Source organism: Equus quagga, chromosome 2 (genome assembly GCF_021613505.1).
Source record: "Equus quagga isolate Etosha38 chromosome 2, UCLA_HA_Equagga_1.0, whole genome shotgun sequence".
Taxonomy (NCBI): domain Eukaryota; kingdom Metazoa; phylum Chordata; class Mammalia; order Perissodactyla; family Equidae; genus Equus; species Equus quagga.
Genome location: NC_060268.1, coordinates 90,973,608 through 90,999,224, shown reverse-complemented (window position 1 = coordinate 90,999,224; position 25,617 = coordinate 90,973,608). Strand labels below are relative to the sequence as shown.

Below are 25,617 nucleotides of genomic sequence, written 5' to 3'. Positions count from 1 at the left end.
AGAGGGCCTGAGAAATGCACAAGAGGAACTTGTGGTGGAGGGAAAAGACCCTTGGCCAGTGGATTCCATCCAGAGACCATTGTCGCTTCTGGAATGTGTAACCTGGATTTGGCCATCGTCCAGGGGACCAAAGCATCCCTCACTTCCTCTCGAGTACTGTCCTTGGCTAGAGAGGGTCCAGGAGACCTGGTTTTGATTTTCTCCTCTCACTTGGACCCAGTGACCTGGAGGCAAGCCTGTTGGTTTCGGTCTGGGGCCTCTTTGTGTTTGCTGCAAAGCGGTTGTCTTCAAAGTTGTTGCTGTTTAAAGCCCTGGGACTCTTGCTTCAATGGCAGTTTTAGGCAGAAGCCTCATGGAATCAAGTCGCATTTCCCAACCTCAGTACTATGGACGTTGTGGGCTGGTCATTATTTATTGTGGGGCCTGTCTTGTGCGTTTCTGGAATGTTTAGGAGCGTCCTTGGCCTCTACCCACTAGATGCCCATATCACTCCCTTCCCCTAAGGTGAGACCACCAAAAAAGTCTCCAGACATTGCCTGATCTCCCCTGGGGGACAAAATTGCCTCCAGCTGAGAACCACTGTATTACAAGAGACTAAAGTGGAGCTAACTAAAGTTAGGATGGGGGCCCGGGGTCTTCCCCTTAGTCTCCTCTCTACCCCTCCCCTCCTGCTCCTGGTGAGGGCAGGGGCTCCCGATTGAGCACAAGGCTGCTGGCCGCTGTTCCCAAGATCAGAGCGGACAAACGCAGCATCTCACACCGGGGCCCCTGCTCCTGGTGTCGCTCCGCGTTCTTTTTCAAGACGCCTCTGTGGGGATGGGCTGGGGCAGCCTGTGGTCCGGAAACAGGGGGACCAGTGACTGCCCTACACGACGTTCAAAACCTAACCTTCCTTTAAAAAGATGGTAGTCACTGATCGTTTTTCAAATGATAAAATAAATGCCTGATGAAGACAGCTGGATGACCTAGAAAAGCGCAAAAATGGAGAAGCCACCTGTAATCATACCAGGCCAAGGTACCCACCGTTTACCACGAACAAAGGCAGGCTGAACCTGCTCTCATACCTTATCTTAGTTATTTATTGTATTTTTAGAGCCTGCCTTTTCCACTGAAACTCACGGCCTCCCTAATGGTGCAAAGCAGCCAGCAGCATTACCAGAACTGACCCCCGGCTGGTACAAGTGGTGAGTCATAGGAGAGCTTGGCAGGCGTCCTGCCGATGTCATCCACAGATGTCAGGCTGCGCCTTCACCGCCCCATGCTCCCCTTGGAAACTGCCCTGAGCTGCCATTGGCGCGTCCCCTGAACCTGTTTGTGACTTCTGCAGGAGCATTTTCCTGGAGGTCGTGAATGACAGGCTTACTACCCCTCCACCCTTCTGCCACATGAGTTTTTATCAATGATGGCTGAGAAATGACAACTTCCAGCAGAACCGTGATACCGTTTTTAGCTTGAAAACTGAGAAGACTGCTCAGCCTCTGCAAGGCGCAGGCTTAAAAATAATCCTCGTGGCCGGCCAGCACTTCCTGAGGACTTACTGTGGGCCCCTGGCTGCCGGGAAGGGAATTTTAACGTAGTCTTTCAATCCCCGCATCATTGTTATGCTGGAGGTATTTCATTTTCCCCATTTGACAGATAGAGAAGCTGAGGCACAGACAGGTGGAGTAACCTGGCAGGGTCACGTAGACAGAGGTAGCGATGGGGCCAGGATATGCATCCTGGCAGCCTGGCTCTAGGCAGGGGCCCACAACCTTTTTCTATAACGGGCCAGAAAGTAAATAATTGAGGCTTTGCAGGCCATATGGTCTCTGCAGCAACCACTCAGCTCCATGCTTACTTCGAGAGCAGCTATAGACAATAGTAAATGAACAGGCGTGAACACTCAAATTTGAATTTTGTATAATTTTCATATGTCACAAAATAGGATTCTACTTTTGATTTTTTTTAAAGCTGTAAAAGCTATTCTTAGCTCTCAGCCTGTACAGAAACAGGCAGTGGGCTGGATCTGGCCAGTGGGCTGAAGCTTGCTGACCCCGTTCTAGAGACCAGACTCCTAACCACACTTTGCACTGTGGCTGTAAAAATGCGATTCCCTGATATAGGAAAACTCAGACCGACAGAGGAAGCAAGGGCATATTCTTTTGACCAGGAGCCCTTTGCACCAAGGAGTTCATGCATGGCCCTGCCGTATCCTGGTGTGCGCCTGAGTGGGAGGAGGGTCAATCTGTGGACATGAGGGCTGAGAAGGTGAATCATTGCAATGATGATTGACAACTCAACCCTCGTAAAACACGTTTATGGAATTCTAATGTGGGCTAAAAAAACCCGATTTCATTTATTTAAACAACTTGATTGACAGCTGCTTATTGGGAGCAGATCCTTGTCTGCAGCTGGGCTCGCACGAATGCATGGCCGTCTGCAGGAGTACTGACATCTACTTGGTAGTTTACATGGACCCATGGCCCAGTGAGCACACTGGGGTCGGGGGGCACTGGCACAGGTCGTTCTACTCCTCTGCCCTTTCTTTTCATCTGAAACGGAGCCAGGGCCCCTGCCTTGGTGGGACCAGACCAAACAAACTGCCCTGGGGCCATGAGGCTCCCAGGGAGAAGACTTTGGAGTTGGAATCCAATACCGACCTGGCCACCTGGTCCACGTCCCTGGCAGATGCCAGTGTGTCTGGCTGCTCAGCGGGGGCTCCGAGAGAATGTGGTACAAAACGGCATACCTTGTCACTGTGTGGCTCTGAAATGCTTCCAGGGGCCCTGGCCACTGCCACCCTGCTGCCTTTCTGGCTCTGGCTCACTCGGTGGCAGATGGCAGCGCCGCGGGTGCGCTGGGGCCAGAGAGGAGATGTCTGGGGAAGGTGGCTGCCACTTTTTTGGCCTGAGTGGGCCTCCAGTAACTCCGTCCTAGGGTGAGCTGTCACCCGTCTGCACTCCTGGCTAAAGAGGGTGCCGGGCCCTCGGGGGCACTGATGGGAGAGTCGGATCTTGGGAGGGCTGGGTGGACAGTGGAAGGCTTTGTCCCCTTGGAGCTCCTTGGGATGGCAGCTGTGTCTGAACGGTAGCCTCTGGCACAGCTGTGGAGTTGGAAAGGGGCTTGGTCATCATTGGTCTGATGATTCTCAACTTTGGGACCCCAAAAGCAGTAGTGGAGGATGTTTGTCCCTGGAGTTTTGTCAATATCAAAAACAAAACAAAATACCTAACAGAAATCAAAGCCATACCCATGACAAGCCCTCCCATGCTTACAGAACTTTCTGTAAGCAAGGCGAGTTCCTTTGCTTTGGGGTGGAATTTATCCACTGGGCAAGTTAGGGCTGGTTTATATCTGTTGATGAAAAGCTCTGGTTAACGGTGATTTACATCTTTGATTAATAAATCCAAGAAGATGAATTAATTATTACTTAATAAATGTAGTGTGCTTGCTCCACACAAGCCTCTTGAAACTTGAGATCTCTTTTGGGAGGAAGTTCTGAAAGGAGATCTTTGTGATGAGAAGGGGCCAGAAACTGTCCATTTAGTGCAACCCTCCTCCTTTACAAAGGAAGATGCGAGAGGCCCAGAGAGGTCAAAGCTCTCGCTCAAAGCTCTCGCTCACAGCCACTGGCTTCTTAAATCACAGAGATGAAGCTAGCGTTGGACTCCTTGACTGCCACTCTCACATACTTTCCGTGACACTGTGGAGCCTCCCTGGTCCCTTGGTTGTCCCTTCCCTTGTGGAGTCAGTTCTGCCAAAACAAGCCATTGGTGTTCTTGAACTCCATATGGATTGGGCCGTGGTCACCCAAGTTGAGACTTCAGTGTCTGGACCCTTGGGGACCCTGAGGAAGGTGTGTGTTCCTCCTGCCTTTTCCTACCCAAAAGTCGTGCCCACCAGCAAGCCACTCTCGCACCCCTTTTTGTTACCGAGTCATTTGTATTGTCATTATTATGGGCAGGAACTGAGAAAATGAGCCTTTGCTTAAGAAATCCTAAAGATGAAAATGAAGGAGAGGGGACAGAAAGAAGAAGTCAGGAAGACCCACAGGGAGGTTGGGTATCAAGTCTTTAAAGAGTAGAGTCTTTCTGGAGCCGAGGGGGGACATTCAGTGCTGTCCAAGGGCCAGGCACTTTGGTCCTAACAACGACCCTGGTGGGCAGGTGGTGTACACCCCACTGTGCAGAGGAAGAAACTGAGGCTCAGAGAGATTTGGTGACTTGGCAGGAGGCCTGGCTCGCATGTGGCCAATCCAGGATTCCAGCCCAGGTCCCTCTGGCTCTAAAGCCGGTGCATCTCCCTGGGCCCCTCCGCTGACCTGAACCCTGCCTTTCCTCCTCCCCTGCAGACACATAGAGAACTGGCGCGGCCTGCACACGCTCAACGCCGTGGACATGGAGCTCTACACTGGCCTCCAAAAGCTGTGAGTGCGCCAGGTCACGGGAGGGGCCTCGCCCAGTGGAAGGGGTGGGGGTCCACCTGTCCACCTTCCGGGGCCGAGTGATGGGCCCTGCTGGGCTGCTGTCTGCACTTCCCCTGTGAGGGGGTCCTCTTTTAATAGAGTTGGCACCGCCCACTTAGAGAATGCCAGGGGCTTCAAAGCCTTCCCCGTTTCACTCCCACATTCCACCGTAGCCTCCAGAGGTAAGGGGGTCGTGTGAGGTCTCACCCTGTGCATAGGGTTTCAAGGCAGGACCTGAACCCAGGTCTCCCAGGCTAGTGTTCTTTCCTCAGCCCTGTGCTTGACTCACGGTCCCCATAGAGTATGCGATTTCCCAGCCACCTCCTCCTTTGGACCTTAGTGCTAGTGGCGGTGGGGGATTTGGGGTGGAGGGAGGGAGATGGCTCAAAGCGGGCAGCAGCCCTGTGGTTGCTGGACCAGATCTGTGAGCAGGAGCTCTGCCCTTACCTACTGGCCAGGATGGGTGGAGGACAGCTGCCAGCCCTGCCCACTCACATCCTGAACCCTCCCCCAGGTCCCAGTGGGGTGTGAGCCCGGATGACCCCCCTCCCCGAACACCCCCGATTGGACCACCCAGTGATGGCTGACAATGAAGAAGGGATTCAGTTCACAGATGCAGCTGCAGGGCCAGTCTAGCCCTGACCTCCTGTCAGCCTTAGACGGGAGGAAGTGTCCCCCTTCCCTTAAGCTCTGCCGACCATCTTTTTCTCTCTCTCCAGGACCATCAAGAACTCAGGACTTCGGAGCATCCAACCCAGAGCCTTTGCCAAGAACCCCCACTTGCGCTATATGTGAGTAGAGCTGGGTGCTGGGCCACAGGGAGTGGGCGGGTGGGTGGGGGGCCCACGTCAGGGAGAGAGTCCTGGGCCGGGGAGCTGGAGACCTGAGATCTAGACCTAAGCTTTGCCGCGGTGCGCCCTGGGGCAAGTCCGGTAACTTCTGTGGGCCTCCGATTTTGCCTCTTAAAATGAGCGTTTTGGATTTGATGATCTCTAAGTTTCCTGTTGGAAAGAAAGCCTAGAACCAGGGCGAAGAGGGAGGTTCTCCTGAATCCCAAGTTTGTTCACTTTCCATGATGAAGTTTGCAATTTATGAGAATGTAAATGGTAGGAAATTCCACATGTAAGTGTAGCATATGATGTGACTGTTACACTTTTAAGGCCATTTGTAGGTCCACAAGTGTGTATGTGTGTCGGGGTCTGGGGTTGGAAGAAGACGGAAAGCAGGACTAGACCAAGTGTTACGTCTAAATAGATCCTGGGTTCAATGGAGAAGAGCCCTGAGAAGTGGAGACAAGTGTATAGAAGGTCACACAGCTTTGGGACAAGCTGGAGGTCACATGGCTCTGGTGAGACTCCTGTCTGCCAGTGCCTCCCTTTCCCCACCCCTCCCCTCTGCCTACCTGCCATGTCTGATGGTGGAGGGGCCTCCTCAGGGTTGGCTCTGGTTAGACCTGGGGGTGGAATTGCGTGAGCTTGGTGCTTCCTCTTCAAGCCAGGTTCTGGGCTGAAGCCTCAGATTCAGCTGGAGGATCGCCACGTCTTGGGGAGAAGGTGGGCTTCGAAGGAGGCCTAGGGCGAGCCATCAGGGGAAGCACCAATCCACTGCATCTGCGGGGGGTGCTTGCTGTCCAGTCAGCTCTTCTTTGAGGCTAGTGGCCATCTTGGACATCTACTGGGCATGTTCCCCAAGAGCAGAGATTCCGCAGGAACCAGGGGAGTGGAGTCTTGTATTTGGGGAGAAAATGGAGGAATGATATGCACCGAGTCTTGCCTTTGGCCGCTTGAGAATTGCACTGGTGGAAGCGCTTTGCATTTGATAATGGAAGGGCAGCCTGGGTGGGGAGGAATCTCATGGGAGAGGCAGGCCATCCAAGGGCAGCTCTTGGAAAGTGGCAGGGAGGGGAGGTGCAGAAAGAGAAGACATCATGGAGCACTGTGGTGGGGAGTCGTTTCTCTTCTGTGGGGTCCTGGCCTCACCCCCAGCCTTCTGTGTCTTTTCCCAAGCACATAGTGGGTGCTCGATAAATATTTTTTTTATCCCTTATGGCCACCCCTGTCTTGTGCTGAACTTTCTTTCCTCCCTCTGGAAATAGCATACTGTACGGCCGTTGCTCAGGGCCCCATGTCTTCGCTGCTGGGGACCGAGACCTCCCTCTCAACTGTGTCATGTAGCTCTCGCCCGCTGGCCCTAGTTGAGCCTCTGTGGTGGGATTCTCCTGATGTGGGTTCTTTGCAGCTGGGGGGTGTAGCTGGGAGCAGAGGAGGGCCTTGGACCAGATGTTCCAGGTGTTTATTTTATTAGGGATTTGAGTTTCACAGTAAAATATCCCAGGGGGAGGAACTTTTGACCTCTGAGAAGTTTCCCTGTTCATGCTGACTCATATAAGGGTCATGAAGCTGAAATGCCTACGGCGGACCAGGTGGGGACAGCAGGGGCTGGGGACCACATGTGCCCTGGAAAGGGGCAGCCAGTGAGCACTTCCAGCTGATGGCTGCTGTGTGGAGGTGGGGCCTCGTGTTGCCAGACTCACTGTTTATTCAGGAAGAGCTGGAGGTCCAGTGAAACCTCTCAAGTTTTAAATACAGGCAACTAAAAATAAACCTATCAACTCCATGGGCCAAAAAACCCACTCCGTGGGTAGAATATGATGTATGGAGTGCCAGTTTGTGGTCTGGGGTCACATTTGGGGGAGAGAAGCTGTCAACATGGGAGAAGCTTTGTCCTCTTTGAGGACAATGGCTGGATGCTCAGAGGCTAGGGTGTTGTGTTACCCATAGCTCTTGGGGAAATCAAGAGGGCTTCAGAGACCCATCGTGTTTCTACAGGCCACGGAAGTGGGAGTGGGGGCTGCCTCGGGTTACGGGTGTCTCTGAAGTGGGATGTACTGGACTAGGTCTTTGACTTACCCTGGAGATCCTGGAAGAGGGCTTTGACCCCCTGTCTCTTTGGGGATGATCTGGGGTCTGCTGGGTTGTGGCAGTGACAGGCGGGTGAGGCTTTGCAAGGTTCCCAAGGCTTTGGGGGCAGGAGGAGTCTGTTTGGAGTAGGTTCTGATGACGCCAGTGAGCCTGCCCGTGACCTTGGGCCCTGTTTTCTCCTGGACACATTGACTAGCTCTTGTCAAAGTGTTTGCTGTGGGCTGCAGGGGGATCAGGAGCAAGAAGGATGGGTCACTGTCAGTCTACGCCCAATTTAGGCCTGACTACATACTGGGTGAGTTGGATGCTCAGCTTGATGTGAGAAGGTCAGCACGTGGTCGAGGGGCTCCAACAGGCACAGCGGGGCTTCCAGAGGAGCCTGAGTCATAGAGAGAAGAGTCAAGAGGTCGAGGCGTAGGCACTGGCTTCATCCCTGGGTTTATTTATTAACTTTTCCCATTTATGAAGACACGCCCTAAATCCTGACTGAGTGAATTTCCCGGCAGTTCAGGACATTTTCTCCTGGCAAATGGGCCAGGTTTCTCTACTCTCTCTCACAACATCTTCTATTTCTGGCCTCTAAATGCATTTACAAGTCTTCAGGCCCCAGCTGAGCAATCACAAGATGATCACTTACTCCAACACTAATTGCCGAGCCCTGGCTTGGCGGCTTTTTTCTTTCTAATTTTTTTTTAGGGTGATGGCTGAGAAGTCTTTTCTTCTCCCTTATGTACAGAATAAGACGCAGGAAGTGAAATCACTGTGCCCTATCCGATGTCAAGTTGTCCAAATTGTTCTGATTGGTTCCATTGTCCCCCACCTGAAGCTGCTGTCGCATTAGTCAGTGTAATTCTTTTTAGGCCTGAAAAGGAAGCAATGATGTTAAAGCCAAGTTGTCTGCCACAAAGAAGCCTGGAGATTCGGACTCTTGGATCCTACTTCAAGGTTTATGTGTGACTGACCATCTCCTCTTGACCACGTCAGTTTTCTCCATCTTTTATTGAAGATGAAAAAGTAAAATATTGATTTATGTTCATCAAGGGAAATTCTTTGAGAGACTGGAATATTCTTGACCTATATGTCCTTTCCCTGAGCTTAAGGATTTTGCATTAAAGATTCTTAAGGATAGAGATTTTCCAGATTGATACTTGGAATAGCTATTTGTTCATCTGTAAAATGGGCGTAATAACAGCGCCCTAGGCATGGGCTGTGGTGGAGATTAAATGATAGGAGGCACAGACAGCACTTAGCCCAGTGCCTGGTAAACAGGGTTCAGAAATGGCAGTTGCTAGTAATGATAGCAACTATTGTTGTTATTGGTGGTGGCGATAAGAGAATCAAAGAGGAGGGCTTTAGGTGGCCACTACTTTATCTCGGAAAAGCTGAATTTCTGTCCTACAGTGCAGTCCATCTCCCTGGTGGCTGGAACAGTCATATCTGCCATCCCTGGTGTCCTTCTTCCTTGAACACTGATGAAGAAACTGGATAGACTCTCTGTTCTCTCCATTTAGTCCCCTGCTCTGGACCCTGTGGAGACCCCTCTTAATGCTGTTAGTTTTAGAAAGGACCCAAGCAATTGCAACTAATGAGCTTACACTTTATTTCCATCTGATTTGAAACCACATCCACCCGCACGATTGAACTTGGACTGTGTCCTCCGCAGCTGGCTCGTGCTTCCTTTTTGGGGTTTGTTTTCTCTGGCGTGGCTCACACACTGGCTGGAGCTCCACTGGGGTCCCCATAAGTAGACCGACGTCGATGTCTGTCTATGAACTGCACTCAAAAGATAGTACTTTCCCTCATCTGTAGTGCACTTGATGGTTTTCAAAAAGTGCTTTCTCATACATTATCTCATTTAATTCGCATTGCCATCCTGGGTGGGGGAGTGTGGTTAGGAGACAGCCCAGGGAGGGTCTGACTTGTAAGTAACAGAAGTGGAACTTCCAAGAAGTCCTCTGATTCTCTTTCTAGGAACCTCTCTGCTATGTCTCGTGGGACACAAGGGGCAAGTTTTTCACTGAAGCAATTTATTAAGCTCTGGAAAATTGTATAAAAAATGCTGGTATCAAAAGAGAAGAGGGAAGCTAGTGTTGATGGAGAACTTACTGTGTGCCAAGGACCGTGCCTGGGGCTTTTCTAAATACGATCTCACTCTGCACAATAACTGTGAGTTAGGGTTCCTCTACCCCCATTTCCTAGATGAGAACATTGAGGCGCAGAAGTCATGACTGAGTTCCCCCGAGGTCACACAGTAGTTAGTGGAACAGCCAGGATTTGGACTCTGATCCCTTCGACTCTGAAGTCCATGGCCTTTCCTACGTCCCAGGCGTGTTTCATCTCTCTCTCTAGTTTTCACAGCAAGAACGCCTTATGGGAGGGGTGGAGTCTTTAAGTTTTATTAGAGAGAGCTGCTCTTTCCCCTGGGAACTTAGCACCATCCATCCTCAAAGAGCTCTGTTGAGAAAGCTCTGTTGAGTTTCTTTTCCTATTTAGGTCAAATCCTATAACAACAGTTACGTTACAACCTGAATATCTTTATTATGAAACATTTCTTAGCATTAGTCTATGACCCACTTATTTCCAAGAATATGCAATGTAAAATTCCAGCAAGCCAAAAATAAAAGAGTTTATTGAATCCCTTAGAGTTGTTGTGGTGGGATCTCTCTTGTGTTCAGTTTCTTGCTTTTCCCCCCAAAGCTCTGGATGCCACATTAAGTTACTCCTCTCTGTTGTAAGCAAAGGTATACTTGATCTTCAGCTGAGACAGCCAGCCCTGAGCTGACCTGTTTGGGAGTGTGAGGGGTGTGGACGGGGAGAATGTCCTGATTTGGGCATGATTGTGTCAACTGTGTTATAGTCAGTAACACTGGGCAGGTAGGAAAGAGGACGTGGCCGGAGTCTCTGCCCTTTCAGGACATGGCTGAGATTATTGGGATGGAAACATGATGAGATTATTTGCCATGTGTTGTAAATCACTCAATGTTTCTTCTCCTTGAAATAACCTCCATTCTGGGTTCCATTCGTAGACTGCTTCCTGCCTGCCCCTTACCTCTGCCTTGAGACTTTTCTTAAATCCTGAAGGGATGTAACTGGCCCACTTGTCCCCTCACTGCTTCTCTACCTGTGTCCTTCCTCCTCTGTTCGACGTGGAGGACATAACCATTGAACGCTGTGTAGCTAACAGTAGCGTAGGCTTTGGGGATAGAAAGGTCAGGGTTCAAATCCTAGACCTTCCACATCCTCCTGTGGGATCTTAGGCAAGCTACTGGACTTCCATGAGCTTTGAAGGGATGTAAGAGTCCCTACTGCATAGGATTGTTCTGAGCCTTGAATGTTGTTCTGTTGCTTAGACTTCTCCAGTGACTTCCCACTTTACTTACAGTGCAAGCTAAACCCTTATCAGGGCCACAACATGCACGTTGCTTTGGTTTCCACCTCCCTGTCTACTCCCTTCACTCTCTCTACTCCTACCCCTTGCTCTCGGCCTGTGGACCTCCTTTCAATCCCTTGAAGATGCCAAGCTCATTCCCCACTTGGAGTATTTGAACTTGCCCATCCGTCCGACCCAGATGAATCCCCTGCCCCAAATCTCTGTGTATCTGCCTCCTTCTCATCATTCACTCCAGCGTCACTTTCTTATCAAGGCCTCTGTGACCTCCCAATCTTCGTAGTCTTTCTCCTCCTACACATTTATCACTCTTTGTTACATCATGTGGCTTAAGAGTTTCCTCGGCCCCTGTGACTTTTGACCGTCCGAAAGTATCTCGTTCAGTCTTGTGCTTCATTGTTTACACTCTGTCCTCCCCACTAGAATGTAAACTTCTTGGAGCAGGGTCTTGGCTGCTCACTGCTATAGCTCCAGCACCTAGAATCATGCCTGTCACATGGCAAGTGGTCCGTAGCTATTTGTTGAATGTACAAGTGACTCTAGTCTGACTTGGTCATTCTGTGGATGAGAGGATGGATGTCCAGAGTGGAGAAGACTTCTGACCAAGATCACATGGCTCAGAGCTGGGCCAGGACTAGAACCCAGGTCTTGGTACTGTCCGTGTGACAATCTTTACACCACGTCATCCTGTTGAGTTTCCTTGAGTCCTGTCTAGCCAGAGCTCCTCAGACTTCTGTCTGTGGCAGAAAACATCACAGTCCTGTTTGAAAGAAAGGATGCATGGGCAAATGTTATATGCAAAGCATTGATATTGTAACACGTATAAATAGGAGAGAATCGTATCACAACATCACTGTGCTGAAATGTACAGTGAAGGCAACTCATCTCCTTGAGCTTCCTTCTCATACAGCTCTACCTGCTCAGAAACTCCCATCAAACCTGGTGCTTGAGCTCTTGCCTCTAACAAAAATCTCATCAACCAATTTGGTTATTTTGATGAGTAGTCAAGAGTATGTGCTCTTGAACCACACTGTCTGAGTTTAAATTCTGGCTCTATCCTATATAGCTGTGTATCTTGGGCAAGTTACTTAACATATCTGCGTATCTGTGTCTTAATCTCCTCACTTGGAACATGGCGATAATATGGTTGTTAGCAAGATTATATGGGTTAATGCATATGAGAAGAATGTCTGGCCCATAATGAGAACCCAATCTATGTTAGCTGTTATTGCTGTCATTATTCTTTAGGCGACATTGTGACAGTCACCTTCGCAGTATGCAGCTGAATAAATATGCACCCTCTATTTTCCTCCCACAATGTGCTGCGTGTATGTAAGTATTAAGACTAGGTTCCTGGCCTTAAAGAACTTACCATCTATTTGGGGAACATGGGGCCTTGACAAAGCTGGCACAGTGGCTCCTAATCTTTTTATTTATTTATTTTTGAGAAAATGAGTGAAGCTATGGAATTTCTGCTCATAAAGAGCTACACACAAACACCACCTTTCTCACACGTTTTCAGGGATTGACTGACTTCCTTTGGACCCTGAATTAAGAACCCTGTCCAAAGATGTTCTAGAGAGACATGTATGGTGGTTGGGATGTGTGGTTTACACCTAGCAGGTCTCAGCCATTTAAAAACTCCTCTTCCAGGTGTGACAAATGAGATTTATATTATGCCATATTCTCATGGGCATAAAAGAATGCCTTCATAGTTTATAATCTCCACTGTGGTTAAGATAAATCAGAAATGTACTGGATATGGGGTTTCTTTTTGGGGTGATGGAAAAATGTTCTAAAAACTGATTATGGTGATGGTCACACAACTCTGTGAATATGCTAAAAACCATTGAGTTGTACACTTTAAATGGGGGAGTTGTATGGTATGTGAATTATACATCAATAAAACTGATGAGTGTGCATGCATGTATGCGTGTGTGTCTCTTGCATCCCTCCTTAGTGGAGCCTGTGTGTGGTCCATCATGTCTCTTTGCCCTCTGCCACGGGACGGAGGATGCCAGTGTTCCGGATGGAGGCTGTTCCATTAGCCTGAGTCTCGCTGGGAAGATGATGGGAGCAAAGCCACAGCTGACCTTCTGTGGACATGCAGTATGAGGACGAAATAAACTTATGTTATGGTAAAAAAAGAAAAAGATAAACCAGGAATGGCAGTGGCTGTAACCAGTGCGTGGGGTGGGTGGGCTACCGGGAATGCATAATCTCTCCTGGTGCCTTGACTGTCATCCTGTTCCTTTCTCTCCCACTCGAGAAAGGGTCTCAGAGCACAAGGGAGAGGGGTGCAGGATGCCTTTGAACTTCTCTAATGTACATGTATAAAGAAGTAAATTGTAGGCAAGTGGTTCTTTATCAGAGGTTGAGGATTATTTGTGATACAGCTCACACCTTTGACACACCGCACAAGCGGTGGACATTCTCCAGTGTTCCAACACAAGGTGGTAGAGGGGCTGCTGGTTTAGACCCTAAGTATGACTGTGGATCACAGGTGGGCTGGAGCAGCTGAGGAGGCCTCACGGAGGAAGTGACAGTGGCATTGGGCTTTGGAAGAGGTGTGGGTTTGGTTCGGTGGACGGCCTGCTTATGGCACAGGCTACTGCTCACTGTGGGATGTGAACAGCCCTTTTCCCATTTGGAATTTCTCCCAGAGTTGTTTAGACACATGTTCACGGTTCCAGGCCATCAAGTCTGGTCAGCAGGTAAACTGGAAAGATTCCGAGGGACCAGGATTTGGAAATGGAGCCATTTGTCAGTGGAGTAGGATTTCGCAGATCTAAGGATTTGGGAAGCTTGAGTCAGGACTGTTTGCAGAGGTGCGTCTGGGTGGTGTCCAGGAGGGGAGGAGATGCTGGACTTGGGTCCACATGAGTGTGGAGGGGGGCTCAGGACCTGGGTGGCTCTCAGTTGTGAGAGGTACTGTGTGGCTCTGCTGGTGGTGGGTGACCACACCTGGCACATGGCTGCTCTTTCTCTGCCTTGTTCTGTGACCTTGATAAGCTGTGTAACTCATTTAGTCTGTTTCCACATCAGTAAAATGAGGCAGTGCTATAAATGGTCCATCCCTGGCCTCATTGCATTTTGGGAAATTCTTCCTGGAAGAAGGGTGGCACCTGGGGCCATCAAGGGGCAGGGCCAGAGGAAAGCTGTTGTCAGCTTATGTTGGCCCTCTCCTCCCCCTACTGCCCTGGAGGGGCAGGCATTCCAATGCAGTGACTTCCAAGGACATCAATGAAGCACTGACTGTATGCCAGGCATTCGTCTATGCACCTTATATGTCATTTTATGCTCATAATAATAAGTAGACACCATTACTGTCCCCATTTTACAGATGGGGAGTTTGAGGCACAGAGATGTTAAGTGACTTGCCTAAGTTTACACAGCTTCTAAGTGGCAGAGACAGAAGCCAACTGTAGGTGGCCTGCCTTTAGAGCTCCAGGGCCTTTCCTCTTAATAACTCTACTCTGCCGTCCATTGGCCAGGGCCAGCGCAGGTCCAGCCTGGGCTAGTGTCAGTTCTTCTGAACACAACAGGAGAAGAGGGTCAGGCTGTAAGCTTCAGGGCAGCACTTCTCATGATGGGGGACATTTTGGGAGAAGGACCATGGGAGATACCAAGGGAGTGCCTGAAACCAAGTCCTGCTCTGCACCTGTGGCAGGAAGGGCCTCGGTGAATGAGCAATGCCCCTTAGCTTGCTGGCTGGTCCTCAAGAGGGCCGTTAGCAGAGGGTCACACAGAGTGGGTGTTCAACACAGAGAATGGAGCCTGATGATCGAGCAGGTGGAGATGAATCCACGCTTATGCTGTGTGGACGTGGAGCAGCAGACTCGCACCTGCCTGTTTCCAGGAAGCATGGGGCTGCCTTCCTTGTCACCAGCCCTGGCTGTCTTTGGCCCCAGTCCCAGGCAGGACCACGTCTATAGGTGGCAAATCCCATTACAAAATCTGGGGATGGGAATGGGGAAGTAGGGATGTGGACCAGATTAGATGAACTTTCAGGCCCCTGCCCTGACATCCTAAGGTTTTGTGCCTGTGTATGCAGCGTCAACACTTGACACCTCCTAGACTGGTCGAGTGGTGTTATTTCTGTAGATGTGCCTGGTCCCTGCTTTCTTCCCTTATCTCAGCCCTTGTGACATCTGATGACACTAGGCAGAGCCTTTGTTGTTCCTCTTCTAAATGAATCCCTCTTGCTCCTGTTGAACCTAAAAGGTGAATTCACCAAGCTCCGGATTTTCAGCCTGGAATTTCTTAGCCTCCACTCTTTTATCCACTGCCTCCAAAGAAAGTCAACTTCCAGTCTACTCACAGCCTCAGTCTCCTGGGTGATCGCCTCTCTGGGGCCCTGCAAAGATTTTCTGCTTGTTCCCTGGTGAGACAGGTGGCAAACTTCCTAAATTGAGTTTCTTTTTTCTTGCCCATTTGTGTCTCTCCTCCAGACTCCCTGTGGTCCTGGCATTACTGTTGTCCCCACTGATGATTTCTTTCTGTTCACTTTGTTTTGTGGACAACATTCTCATCCACCCAGGGCAGACTCAGTGTCTGCCTCACTCACCTCACTCACCGGCCACTGTGTTTGTGATATTTTGCAATTCTCTTAGTTGAAGCCCTGTCTTCACTGTAGAGGCTGTGTCCTTTTTGATTTCAATCATCTCCATTCTCTAGGGTCCTCTGGACTGAACTTGAAGAGTTTTCCTGTAACCTTGTCAGCTTTGCCTTCTAAAGGCTCAGTCTGATGCTGAGTAAACACTCTGGTCTCCGGGCTGCGTGCTCCTAGCCTTGGGGATTGGACCATGTGCCCATATTTTCCATCCCTGATTATTCTCAATAGATTTTCTTGTCTTTTTCTCCCCACTCCCCCAAGGCTTCATTACTTCCCATTTGTCCACATCTTTTTTCCTCCATTTTTCTTGTTAAGGACTGATTTGGAAAATGAGATTAGTCTCATGGCTATTTCAGAGTCATCATTAATTTTTGTCCCTCTTCATTCCTTAGCCAGCAGTCTCGTGTCTCTTTCTCCCTGGTTTCTTTTTGATGGATTTGCAGAAATCTCTTTTATTCCCGAGTTAACTTCTTTGTCTCTTGGGCCTTGCCTTGGTCCTGAGGGGCCTCTGCCCTTTCTGGGTGGTCTTCCAGGCGATCCAGCCATTGTGACCGTTCTGGGGTGGTAGGGCACTGAGGCTCCCAGAGAGAGGCTAAGCTGTGTGCTGCCCCTGACTGACTTCATCCCTGGCTGCCAAGAGGGACTGCTCCCTACCTTTACCTTGAAACCCACCTGAGGAGTCCAGGTCAGAGCTGAAATACACCTGTGGAAAGGTGTGTGTCTTCCCATGACGTGCAAGCTCCCTGGGGGGCAAAGACTAGGTCTTATGAAATCACATTTCTTTACTGTTAAATGCATGTTTGAGGAATGAATAACTGACTAAAGGAATAAATGAGGGCATAAATGAAGGAATGGAAACAGCACACACTTTGGAGGTGGCCATTGGAACTCCAACCTTGCCAACTATTTAATTTGAGTTCTTGGTCAAGGAGTTGAGCCTCAGTATCCTTCCCAGAACCCTGGGAAATGATTCCCTCCTCACAGGGCTTTTTGTGTGGATTAAAGAGGGAACATAAAGACGTACCTCAGTGGCTGCACATAGTAGGTGCCCGAGAAACAGTCTGTCCTGTAGTCTGGAAGCTATTTCAGGGGCTCAGAAGTTCCATCCTTGTTAAAGGCATTCGGAAGCCCAAGCTCTAAGCAGCTGGATCTCAGGCTCTCTGGGATTCTGACCCAGTGTATGGGGAGAGCAGACACTCAAGGGGTAAGAGAATTAGAAAGCCACCTTGGGGAGCTGGTTGGACCCAGTGGAGCCCCTCCCAGTCTTCTGGGGCGGTCTCAAGGCTGTGCTCCCTTGCCCACTCATAGAAGGTCTCAGTGTGTTGTTATTGTCACAGAAGGAGCTTTATTAGTATATTATTGTCATCCTCAATGAGGGAATTGAGACAGAAAAAAGGGATAGTAGTGACCTGGAGCCAGGCATGTGGGAGATGTAAGAGCCAGATTTAGAGCGTGTGACTCTCTGGTTCCCAAATATCCCTGGCTGCCTGCTTCAGCCCTGGGTCCCATCCTTTTTCCAGACAGATGTTTCTCCTTGAGTCTGGTCTTCTCTCCACCTCAGAGTTTACGTCTGCATTTATTTAACGTGGTTAATGAAGCCCCTGGCTTTTTCCATGATTTTGAAGCCTCTGCCCAGAATAACTCTCTTCCTATTTGCATCTGGCAAGGGCCAGTCTGTACAGGCTGAGGGGTTGAATTCTCTTGAGGGCCCCCCTGTTTCTGGGGTATAAGGCACCCTCTAGGGCCCCCTGGCTCTCTCTGCACGATGGTGGACTGCATCCGTTTTGCCTGAGCTGGGGCCTTTGTTGCCAATTGGAGTTACCTGAGGTTGGGGTCATCTCAGTTCATGGGACTTTCCAGAGTGAGAGGGCCCAGGAGTCCTCAGGGACCCTATGATGAGCCTGTTAGGAACCTGAACCAAAAGCCCAAGTCACCAGGGGTGTGGTGGTCTGGCCCTTCTGCTGCCCTTCATCCCTTGATGATGGTCAATGTGTTGTTACGAGGAGGTGGAAATGGTGCTGACCTGTTCCCTTTAGATGGCAAACAGGCAGCCTCCTCCCCTACACCTGTCACCTCTTTCTTCATCTATGAAGTGGATCTAATCCTACGTCTGCACTTTCCCCATGGGGTTATTGTGAGGGTTGAGTGACTAATGTTTGGAAAGGACTTTGATGAGTGTGGAACTGAGCACCTGACAGGATAGTCAAGGGGACGTTGTGTCTGTAATTGATTTGCTGGGTTTGGACAATACTGAGTTGTCATCTCCTTGCCAACCTCCAGATGCTGCCGTAGGATGTGCTGAAGGGATCTCATCAAAATTACTAGATTCTGGGCAAACTTGACCAAAATGCTTTATCCTCTTGGGTTTGGCTAAAAATGGAGACAAAAAATGTGACTCTATCTTGGTTTGGAGATCAAATTATAAAGATGTTATAAAGAATGTTGCTGATGCAAATGATGTCAGCCTCCTCCTTTGGGACAAGCATCCCCCATCCCCTAGCCTGGTGTTTAACCCTTGATGTTTTGTGCCTTAGAGCCATGTAAGGTCCACTCACAGTGGCATTTGTGGTCACGAGGTGCTGTTCTGAGACACGAATGCATTAATTCCTGCTGGGAACACCTACTGAGGTCCTGCTGTCTCAGATAAAGCTGCAAAGGTGAATGGCATTTAGGTCTCTGGCTTCAGTGGGATGGTCTGGGGGCAGGAGAGAGAGGCAAAGGGTAGAGGCAGTTACTCTGTGATGCGATGGAGACTAAAGGCTCAGCAAAGGCAGGTGATGTATCTTTGGGGAAGGTGGGGGTTAGAGTAGGGAACGCCCCTGGGAGTGATGACAGACTATCTGAAACCTGAGGGTGGGTGTGAGTCAGCAGCTGAAAGAGGCTTGGTGGGGGTGAGTGGGGTGGGGTATTGGGTGAGGACTGTTCCAGATAGAGGGCGTCCTGTGCTCTATGTCCGGAAGCCTGGCAGTGAAAGAGACCACAGGCCCCCAACTGAACCTAGAATCAGGCTGACAGCATGACCCCCACCATCCTCTTGCCCTGTGGCCAGTAAGTGGGCCATACAAAAAGGTTAGAGGCTTTGCTTCCAGCTTTCCTGTCTCCTAGGTTGGTCTGTGATCTCAGACCTCTCTCGCTAAGGCGGTGGAGCTCCAAGGAGCTGTTCGTATTAGGGAGAGTCAGAGCAGGAGGGGGGTCAGGGCTGCAGAAGGACAAGGCCCCTCCCTATGTGCCCCATTTGCTGCTGGCCAGTGGGTGTCTGATGCCTCCACACCTCCTTCCAGAGGGAGGTCTTGGCACCTCCCCACACAGGGCCCCAGCCTCTCCTACATACCTGTGTCCTAAGGGTCACAGCATCCTAAGGGGGCTCCTGGAGCTGCCACTCTCCGTCCTACCCCACATTCACTTTCCATGCAGCTGATAAGGAGGTAGTTTAAACATTTCAATCTGGTCCCCTTAAATGTGCCTCTGATGCTCTTAGGCTAAGAGCCAGACTTGCTGCCTCGGTCTACCAGGTGAGCATGCAGCGGGTGGCAACGGGGTAGGACAGCGAGGTGTGGGCCTCGACTCCCTGCCCTGCCATGGCCTCTCCTGTGCTGGTGGCTCGGTTGCAAGGCTTTCATCCATCCCCACTCTCTCTGGTTAGTGCCTACTCCTTCCAGTTTCAGCTTGAGGGTCAGTCGAAAGCTTTCCATTACTGACCCCCGCCCCCCCCCCCAATCCAGAAGGTGTTCCTGTCACTCTCCTTAGGTCCTTGTTCTTTTTCTTCCATTGCACTTATCCCAATAAGTATACATGTGAATTTCTTAATTATACTTTTAATCATGTGATGTTTGTTGTCCCTACTGAGCCAAAAGCTCCCTGAAGATACGCCTTTGCCTCTTCCCTCTCCGCCCGGTACCCAGAGCTTGGCCAGCCCTGGCGCACGGTAGACACGCCAGAGGATGAATGAATGGATGACTCAGTGGAGGGGCTGTGTGGTCGTTTGCTTCCTGTTTCTCATGGTTAGGTCTGAAGCCCAAAGGCATCCTGTGAGTTCGGCACAGCCACAGGACAATAGAAAGGAGGCTTCTTCCTTTCTTTGAGAGATTGAAAAACCTCCCCTGATGCTCCTTGAGCCTGGTTCCATATCATGTGGGTGCTGCTCAGAATCAGGTGTTTCTAGCAATGCCTGCTCCTCAGGGGAGCTAAGGAGGATGACCTCACACCCACCCACCCCAATGTCTTCCTCCAAAAGTGGAAGGGCATTTTGGTCCTCTTGTCCTTTCCTACAGCTGGTGAGCCCAGCCATGCTCCAGGGGGTGGGCAGCTCACCACCTCCAGGTGGCAGTGGGGCTGCCCTGCCATGTGCCAGCTGTCCATCTGCAATCAAGAGCCTCTGTCAGTGCCAGCAAAGGTGGTGTTTGCAAAGAGCAACCGTGTGCTCCTTATTTATTGTGCGTAAAAGAAAACAAATTAAGGCCTTGTAATTATATAGTCAGGCATGTTCTTAAATAAAGCTTAAGCAGTCAGAACTCCATTTAGAATATTAATAATTGCATTCCCCAGCCCAAGCAGCCTTCTCTCTTTCTGCTCTTTCCCTCTCCTCCTGTCCTTCCTTACTCCTGTTCCCCTTTGTCTCTCTCAACGGTGCAGATCTCTGCTTGGAACCTCACAATCTCTGGAGAGCCTTGCTTGCAGGCTGTGACTAGGCATGCTTGAGAGCCCATGGTGGGCTTTTCAAAGATCATCAACAGCATTTATGAAGTGGTTTCATAGGCATGGGGCTGTACTCAGATTTTCTTTCCTCCCCCTCCTTATTTTGGTTAAGCATTGAGAAGAGGCCTCATATTGCGTTTGAGGACACATATTGGCGTCGATCAGGTCTGGGCTCCATTCCCAGCTTGACTGCTACCGGCCGCAAGACCGTGGTCAAGTCACCTAATCTCTTTGAGCTGGTTCCTTCTCTAGTGGTAACATCATCTCCCTCATAGGCTTGTTTTGGGACTCAGATAAGAGAATGCATTTGAAGTCCTGGCACGTAGCAAGTTCCTTACAGATATTAGGTCTTTTCTTTTCTGTAGCTCTGCATCATTCCAGAATCTTAGGGAATTTCTTATTTCTGTTGTACTGGACTCACACTTTCATCGATGTGCCTAGAAATGCCAGGCACCTATTAGGTCTCCCTAAGCCCCTGTGGAATTGTGAAATGAGTGGACGCGTCTGTGTGGGGCCCTGCAGGTGGACACAGAGTAGGGGTGGTCACCATGTGTTGTGTTGTTATGAGAGTCCCACAGGTATGTTTCCTCTTGGGACTCATGACCAATTCCGTGAGTAATGTGCTCTCATAACCAGCATGGATATAGTGCTGTATAACCACGGCACAGAAGTACCTGCTCCTTTGATATGCAGTGTGAAGGTGAAGGAGCAATTGCTGTCAGCCCCATTTTATTGCTGAGGAAGCTGAGAGTGAGTTGCCCAAGGCCCCACAGCTCGAAGGAGTGAAGTGTGGACCAGGACCCCGTGCTCAGACCCCAAGTCCTTTGTCTTCTCTGCTCCCTGGGCTGCTTCCTAAGTCATTGCCGGCACCCGGGGGGGGACTTGCCTGGTTTCTGGACCTCAAGGTCTGGATGCTGCTCCGAGACGTACCAGAGATGAGTCACCACTTTGCTCTTTCTTTTAGTTTCCTTACATGTGACATGGGAAACACATAGCAACAGGATTTTACTGACAATATTATGGTAGTTGAGTATTTGCCAGAAATAACTCAAAAGTAGTTTGAAAACATTCAGTATTGTTGAGATGAAAATACATATGAGGTGCTTGCACAGATAATGCTATGTTGGGCCTTGTGAAAGGCAGGTAACAGGTGCATTGGCCATGCCTCCCTGCGACTAGCACTGTGACTTGGGGATGGAGGAGGAAGAGAGATACTGAGGCAGGACTTGGTCCAGGGGCAGTTGGAATGTTCAGTCCAGCTGGGAGGATAAAATAAATAAGTTTTCTTAGAGCGGAGATGTCAATATGCCAACATCTCCTGGTTGGTGCTGACTGTACTGGGCAGAGATTCTTGTATTCCAGGGATGCTGGGGAAGGATTCAAGAAGGATGTGGGTCTTACATTTGTCCTTGAGGGAAGAGATGCAGTATTATATAGGAAGAGGGAGAAAACTCACAGACTGTGTGTGTCTGTCTGTGTGCATTTGCAAGCAAGTAGGGAACAAAGCCAAGAGAAAGAGAGAAGAAATATTTATTGTGTTAAGCTCTCTGCTAGGCACTCTTCCAACAGTGATCCTGCTCAAATAAGTGATATTCTTCCTGTTTTACAAATGAGGACTCTGGGGCTCAGAGAGGTTATGTAACTTGCCCGAGGTCACACAGCTGAAGATATAGATTCATATCCATATCCATAAATGTCTTCTCCAGAACTCATGTTCTTTCTGTTGTATCATGGTGAAAAGGCTGGTTCACGTCTCTGAGGGTGGTCAGGAGCCCAACTTTCCCAAAAGAAGTTTTGCAAAATGGTTTCTTCTTGGCAGGGAAGCTGGTATCTCACTATTATTTTTGCTTACCCGGCTTTCGACCTCCATGTCCCTCTCCACGGGGATTCAGCACCATGGCCAGAGCCCAGGGAGCCCTCCCTGGTGCAGTGAACTGTGAACAGCTCCCCAGAGAGAGGCTTCCACGCCCAGGCCTCCCCCTTGTCTTCTTTCTAGCATCATCACAGCTGCTGACAGTGACCTGTGTCCTCAAGTAGGTGCCACATGGCATTTGGGGAGAGCCTAGCACATGTGGTGGACAGGTGGTTTGCTCTCTGCCGGCCTGCCCAGTGGGATCCAGATGCAAGCAATGGAGGGGATATGAGGTGCTTCTCTCGCCTCCTCTCGCAGGCACAGCCCAGAGGGGAGGAGGATTGTGACTTACGACTTTGGTTGCCCTGATGTGGGGACTCGTCTAGGGCCATGGGATGGGTGGGGGACCTGAGCTAGAGTGGGGTTCTTCCCTCCAGGGCAGAGCTCCCACGGTCTGTGCTCCAGGATTGCTGTGCCGATCCCTTTACCAAGCCTGTTTTGTTTCTGTTGAATGGGGCCCTGAGCAAGTGGATTTTTCCTGTGCTTTTTCACAAGAATAGTCAGAGGGACACAAACGGTGGGAAAAGCACAGCAGAGCTGGCTGAGTTCTGGTGCTGGGGGGTCTGTTCTTCATGATGTTGTGCCTTCTTCATTCTTGGAAAGCTTTTACCGGGATGTACAAGACAGGGTCCCCAGCTGGAGGGCGAGACAGCTTCTGGCTTTTGTGTGTGTACATGCACACACACAATACACACAGGTGCACACTGTAGTAGTGTGCTAAGGGAGTGGATTCTGGAGTCACACACAATCACTCAGGCCCTATTTTAACATTACAGGCTTTGTGACCTTGAACAGCTACCTAACCTCTAAGCCATGGATTTTTTTAATCTTTAAAGTGAGAATAAATCATCGTAATAAGGACCGTAAAAAGTTTTGGGGAGGATTCAGTGGCCTAATATCTTTAATATCTAATATCATCAGTGATTAGTTCCTAGCAAGCACTCAATACATGTTGCCCATTATTTCTGTTTCTCAGAAAGTTATTTCTGTATCACAATTTTCTTTAGTTTATTCACAAGATTATTGTTAATGCTTCTGGAAAGAATCCCCATAGCAGGGGAAAATGATTAGCAAGTTAATTAATCCTTCGCACTTGTGTTCAAAGCTCAAGGTTTTAAGTGAAGTTGAGGTCAGCTACAGCGATCCTCATCTACAAAAGGTCTAGTTGAGTTTGGTACCCTCTTCAACACAAGACTTGAGAAATTCAAACCATTCGGTGCAATTTGCCTGCGTGCTTGTGCTTGTATTTAACAGTGATTGTAAGCAAAGTGCAAACTATGCCTTGGCTTTGTGAAAAGAACTATAAGCGGAAACGCGGTTCTCAGACCCCCCTGTGGATGGTCGCCCCTGGGAGTGCCAGCCTTTGTCAGGCCCACGTACCCATGTGCTCTTTTCTTCTGTCTGTTCTCCTCCTTCTCATTTCTCTAAGTCTCAGTTCAAAGTGCCTTGTCTCTGTAGACAAATGGCCTCCCATCCGTTTGTATTCGATCCTCACACAGCCTGGCGTCAGGTGAAGAAACAGCTCCCTGAGAATCTAAGGGCAACCCCGGTGGGGGGTGGGGGTCGGCTCTGGATTCCAGATATTCAATGAGATAAGAGTTCTTCTCATCTCTTCAAGTTTCCATGGACTCTGCAGGGTGTCTGCAGGAGAGAGGCCTTGGGGAATACGAGTGAGCACTGCTTTTCCCAAACATTTTGCAGGATTGGACAACAGAGGCCAAAAGGCTGTGCAGGGTATAAATTACAGAGAACAGTGGTGTAATGACATTGTTTGGTGAATAAATTAAAGCCCTGAGTCATGAGGCCAATAACAGGGAGGGAGCAGAGAAGTGTAATTAAAAGGAGAAAAGAGATGTTTTCAGCTGACATTGGAAGTGAGACCGAGGTGGGGGTGCCGTAGGTGGATAGGGGCAGCTGACCCCTTCCCACGGCTGTAGCTCAGAAGGGAGGACACGGCTGCTGCCGGCAGTCAAGGAAGGTGAGAAAGGGGGTCAGTACCTCTGAAACTGAGGAGGAGAGAGAGTGGTGATGTGGGGAAGCCAAGCTACTTGAGCCTTGGAATAAGGATAACTATAGGGTCCTGAACTCTGCAGCAATTTAGAATAAGCTGGGATGGGAGAGGTCTGGGTGGAGACAGATGAGGACCTAGGGAGCAAGGAGGCAGCTCAGAAGTGGGGCTGGATCTCCCTGGAGTCATGGGGTCTGGGATTGTTCTCCAGGGTCTCTTGTGTTCTTCAGCTCTGGATTTTCTTGCAAATACCCTCTGACCTGCCCTTTCTAAGGATTAGAAGTAACAGGAGATTTTAGAGCAAGGATGCCTGCCCTGGGCCAGCTGACATGCATGGACATGGGGACTGTGGCCAAGCTGACTGTGTCCCACCACCATGCAGAGCCGGAAGGGTTCAAGACCAGGGGGAAAGTTCAAATTCTGAGCCACAAACAAAGCCTTTTCAGACAGGTCCCCTTCCCCCAGATTCTTCGGGAAACATAGTAAATAAACAGATTTCCATGAAGAAGCATGTCTTGTTCCCCCTGTGCACCAGCGCCTAGCATTGCCTGGCATGGACTAGGTACCAAATAGTATGTGTGGAATGATTGCAGGGATTCAGGTCAATTTCCAGTATAGTAAAAGCTGGGATGATCCGAAAACTGATTTTGTTTAGATAATTTGCTTATCTCTTTTGTTCTGTGCCGTGAACCCACGCCTAGAAGAGTGTGTGGCACATAGTAGGAATTCAGTAAAATTATTCTCTAAACTGGGAAAGTTTTGAGGGTGAAAGGGGCACTAACCAGATGGGATCCCAGGATGACATATGTGAACTGGGACTATTCAGGCAAACCAGGATGTGGGGTCACTTGTCATCAGTACTTACTGAATTAATCTAGTATCTTTGGAACTATCAAAAGAAGGGTCAAGTATGGGGTTTGCCTCCTTTTAGCCTAATTACTTCCATTTATCCTTGAGCTCATTCAGCTAACGTTTACTGAGTGCCTACTGTATGCCAGGTATACTGCTTGTATCAGGGATACAAAGACACAGAGAAAAGCCATGTTGTCTCTAAGGATGCCCACTGTGTATTAGGAAGCCAGACTGTTGACAGACAGATTATTTGACAGTGTGACAAGTGCTGAACTAGAGGGATGGAGAAGATGCTCTGGGAACATGGGAGTGGGAGAGCCACTGGTCTGGGGGCTGGTCAGGAAGGCTCTTAGGGGAAGGACATTCCAGGGAGTCAGGGAGGAGCAGTAGGCATGGACCAGGCCTTCTGGAGGAGCCGGAGGGTCAAGGGAGGCTGTCCAGGACAGAGAGCTCATTCCAGATCAGTTCAACACCACCCCATTGCTGGATGCTGGGAATAGAATTCTGACTAAGACGGATGAGCCCTTAACCTCACTGATTGTGTGGACTGTTTGCCATCAGACGGAGTATCATTTAATCCATCAGGGGATGATGGGCAATTACCGTGCGAGAGGAGAGCCAGGAGGAGGGGCACCCACCCCAGACATGGGCTGGTGTCCTTGCTAAGTGCTGACTCTGGCAGCGCACCGGGTGGGGAGAGAATCTTCCAGATATCCACATGGCTGCGAAGGGGAAGCTGACGTGCCCCTTTCAGGTCTCCCCTCCCATTCGGTGATGGGGTC

The 25,617-nt window shown here is 49.7% G+C and overlaps 1 protein-coding gene across 5 annotated transcripts in view; it reads left to right on the top strand.

Moving 5' to 3' along the window:
• NTRK3 (neurotrophic receptor tyrosine kinase 3) overlaps positions 1-25,617 on the top strand; it is a 382,792-nt gene that overhangs the window by 63,994 nt on the left and 293,181 nt on the right. For 4 of the 5 annotated variants that reach the window (XM_046654146.1, XM_046654145.1, XM_046654143.1 and 1 more), the window contains exons 2-3: positions 4,331-4,405; positions 5,164-5,235. In XM_046654146.1, coding sequence (XP_046510102.1) covers positions 4,331-4,405; positions 5,164-5,235 — 147 coding nt within the window. Of the gene's footprint in view, positions 1-4,330; positions 4,406-5,163; positions 5,236-25,617 lie in introns of those variants that run through there. The other variant, XM_046654147.1, reaches the window with a different exon arrangement.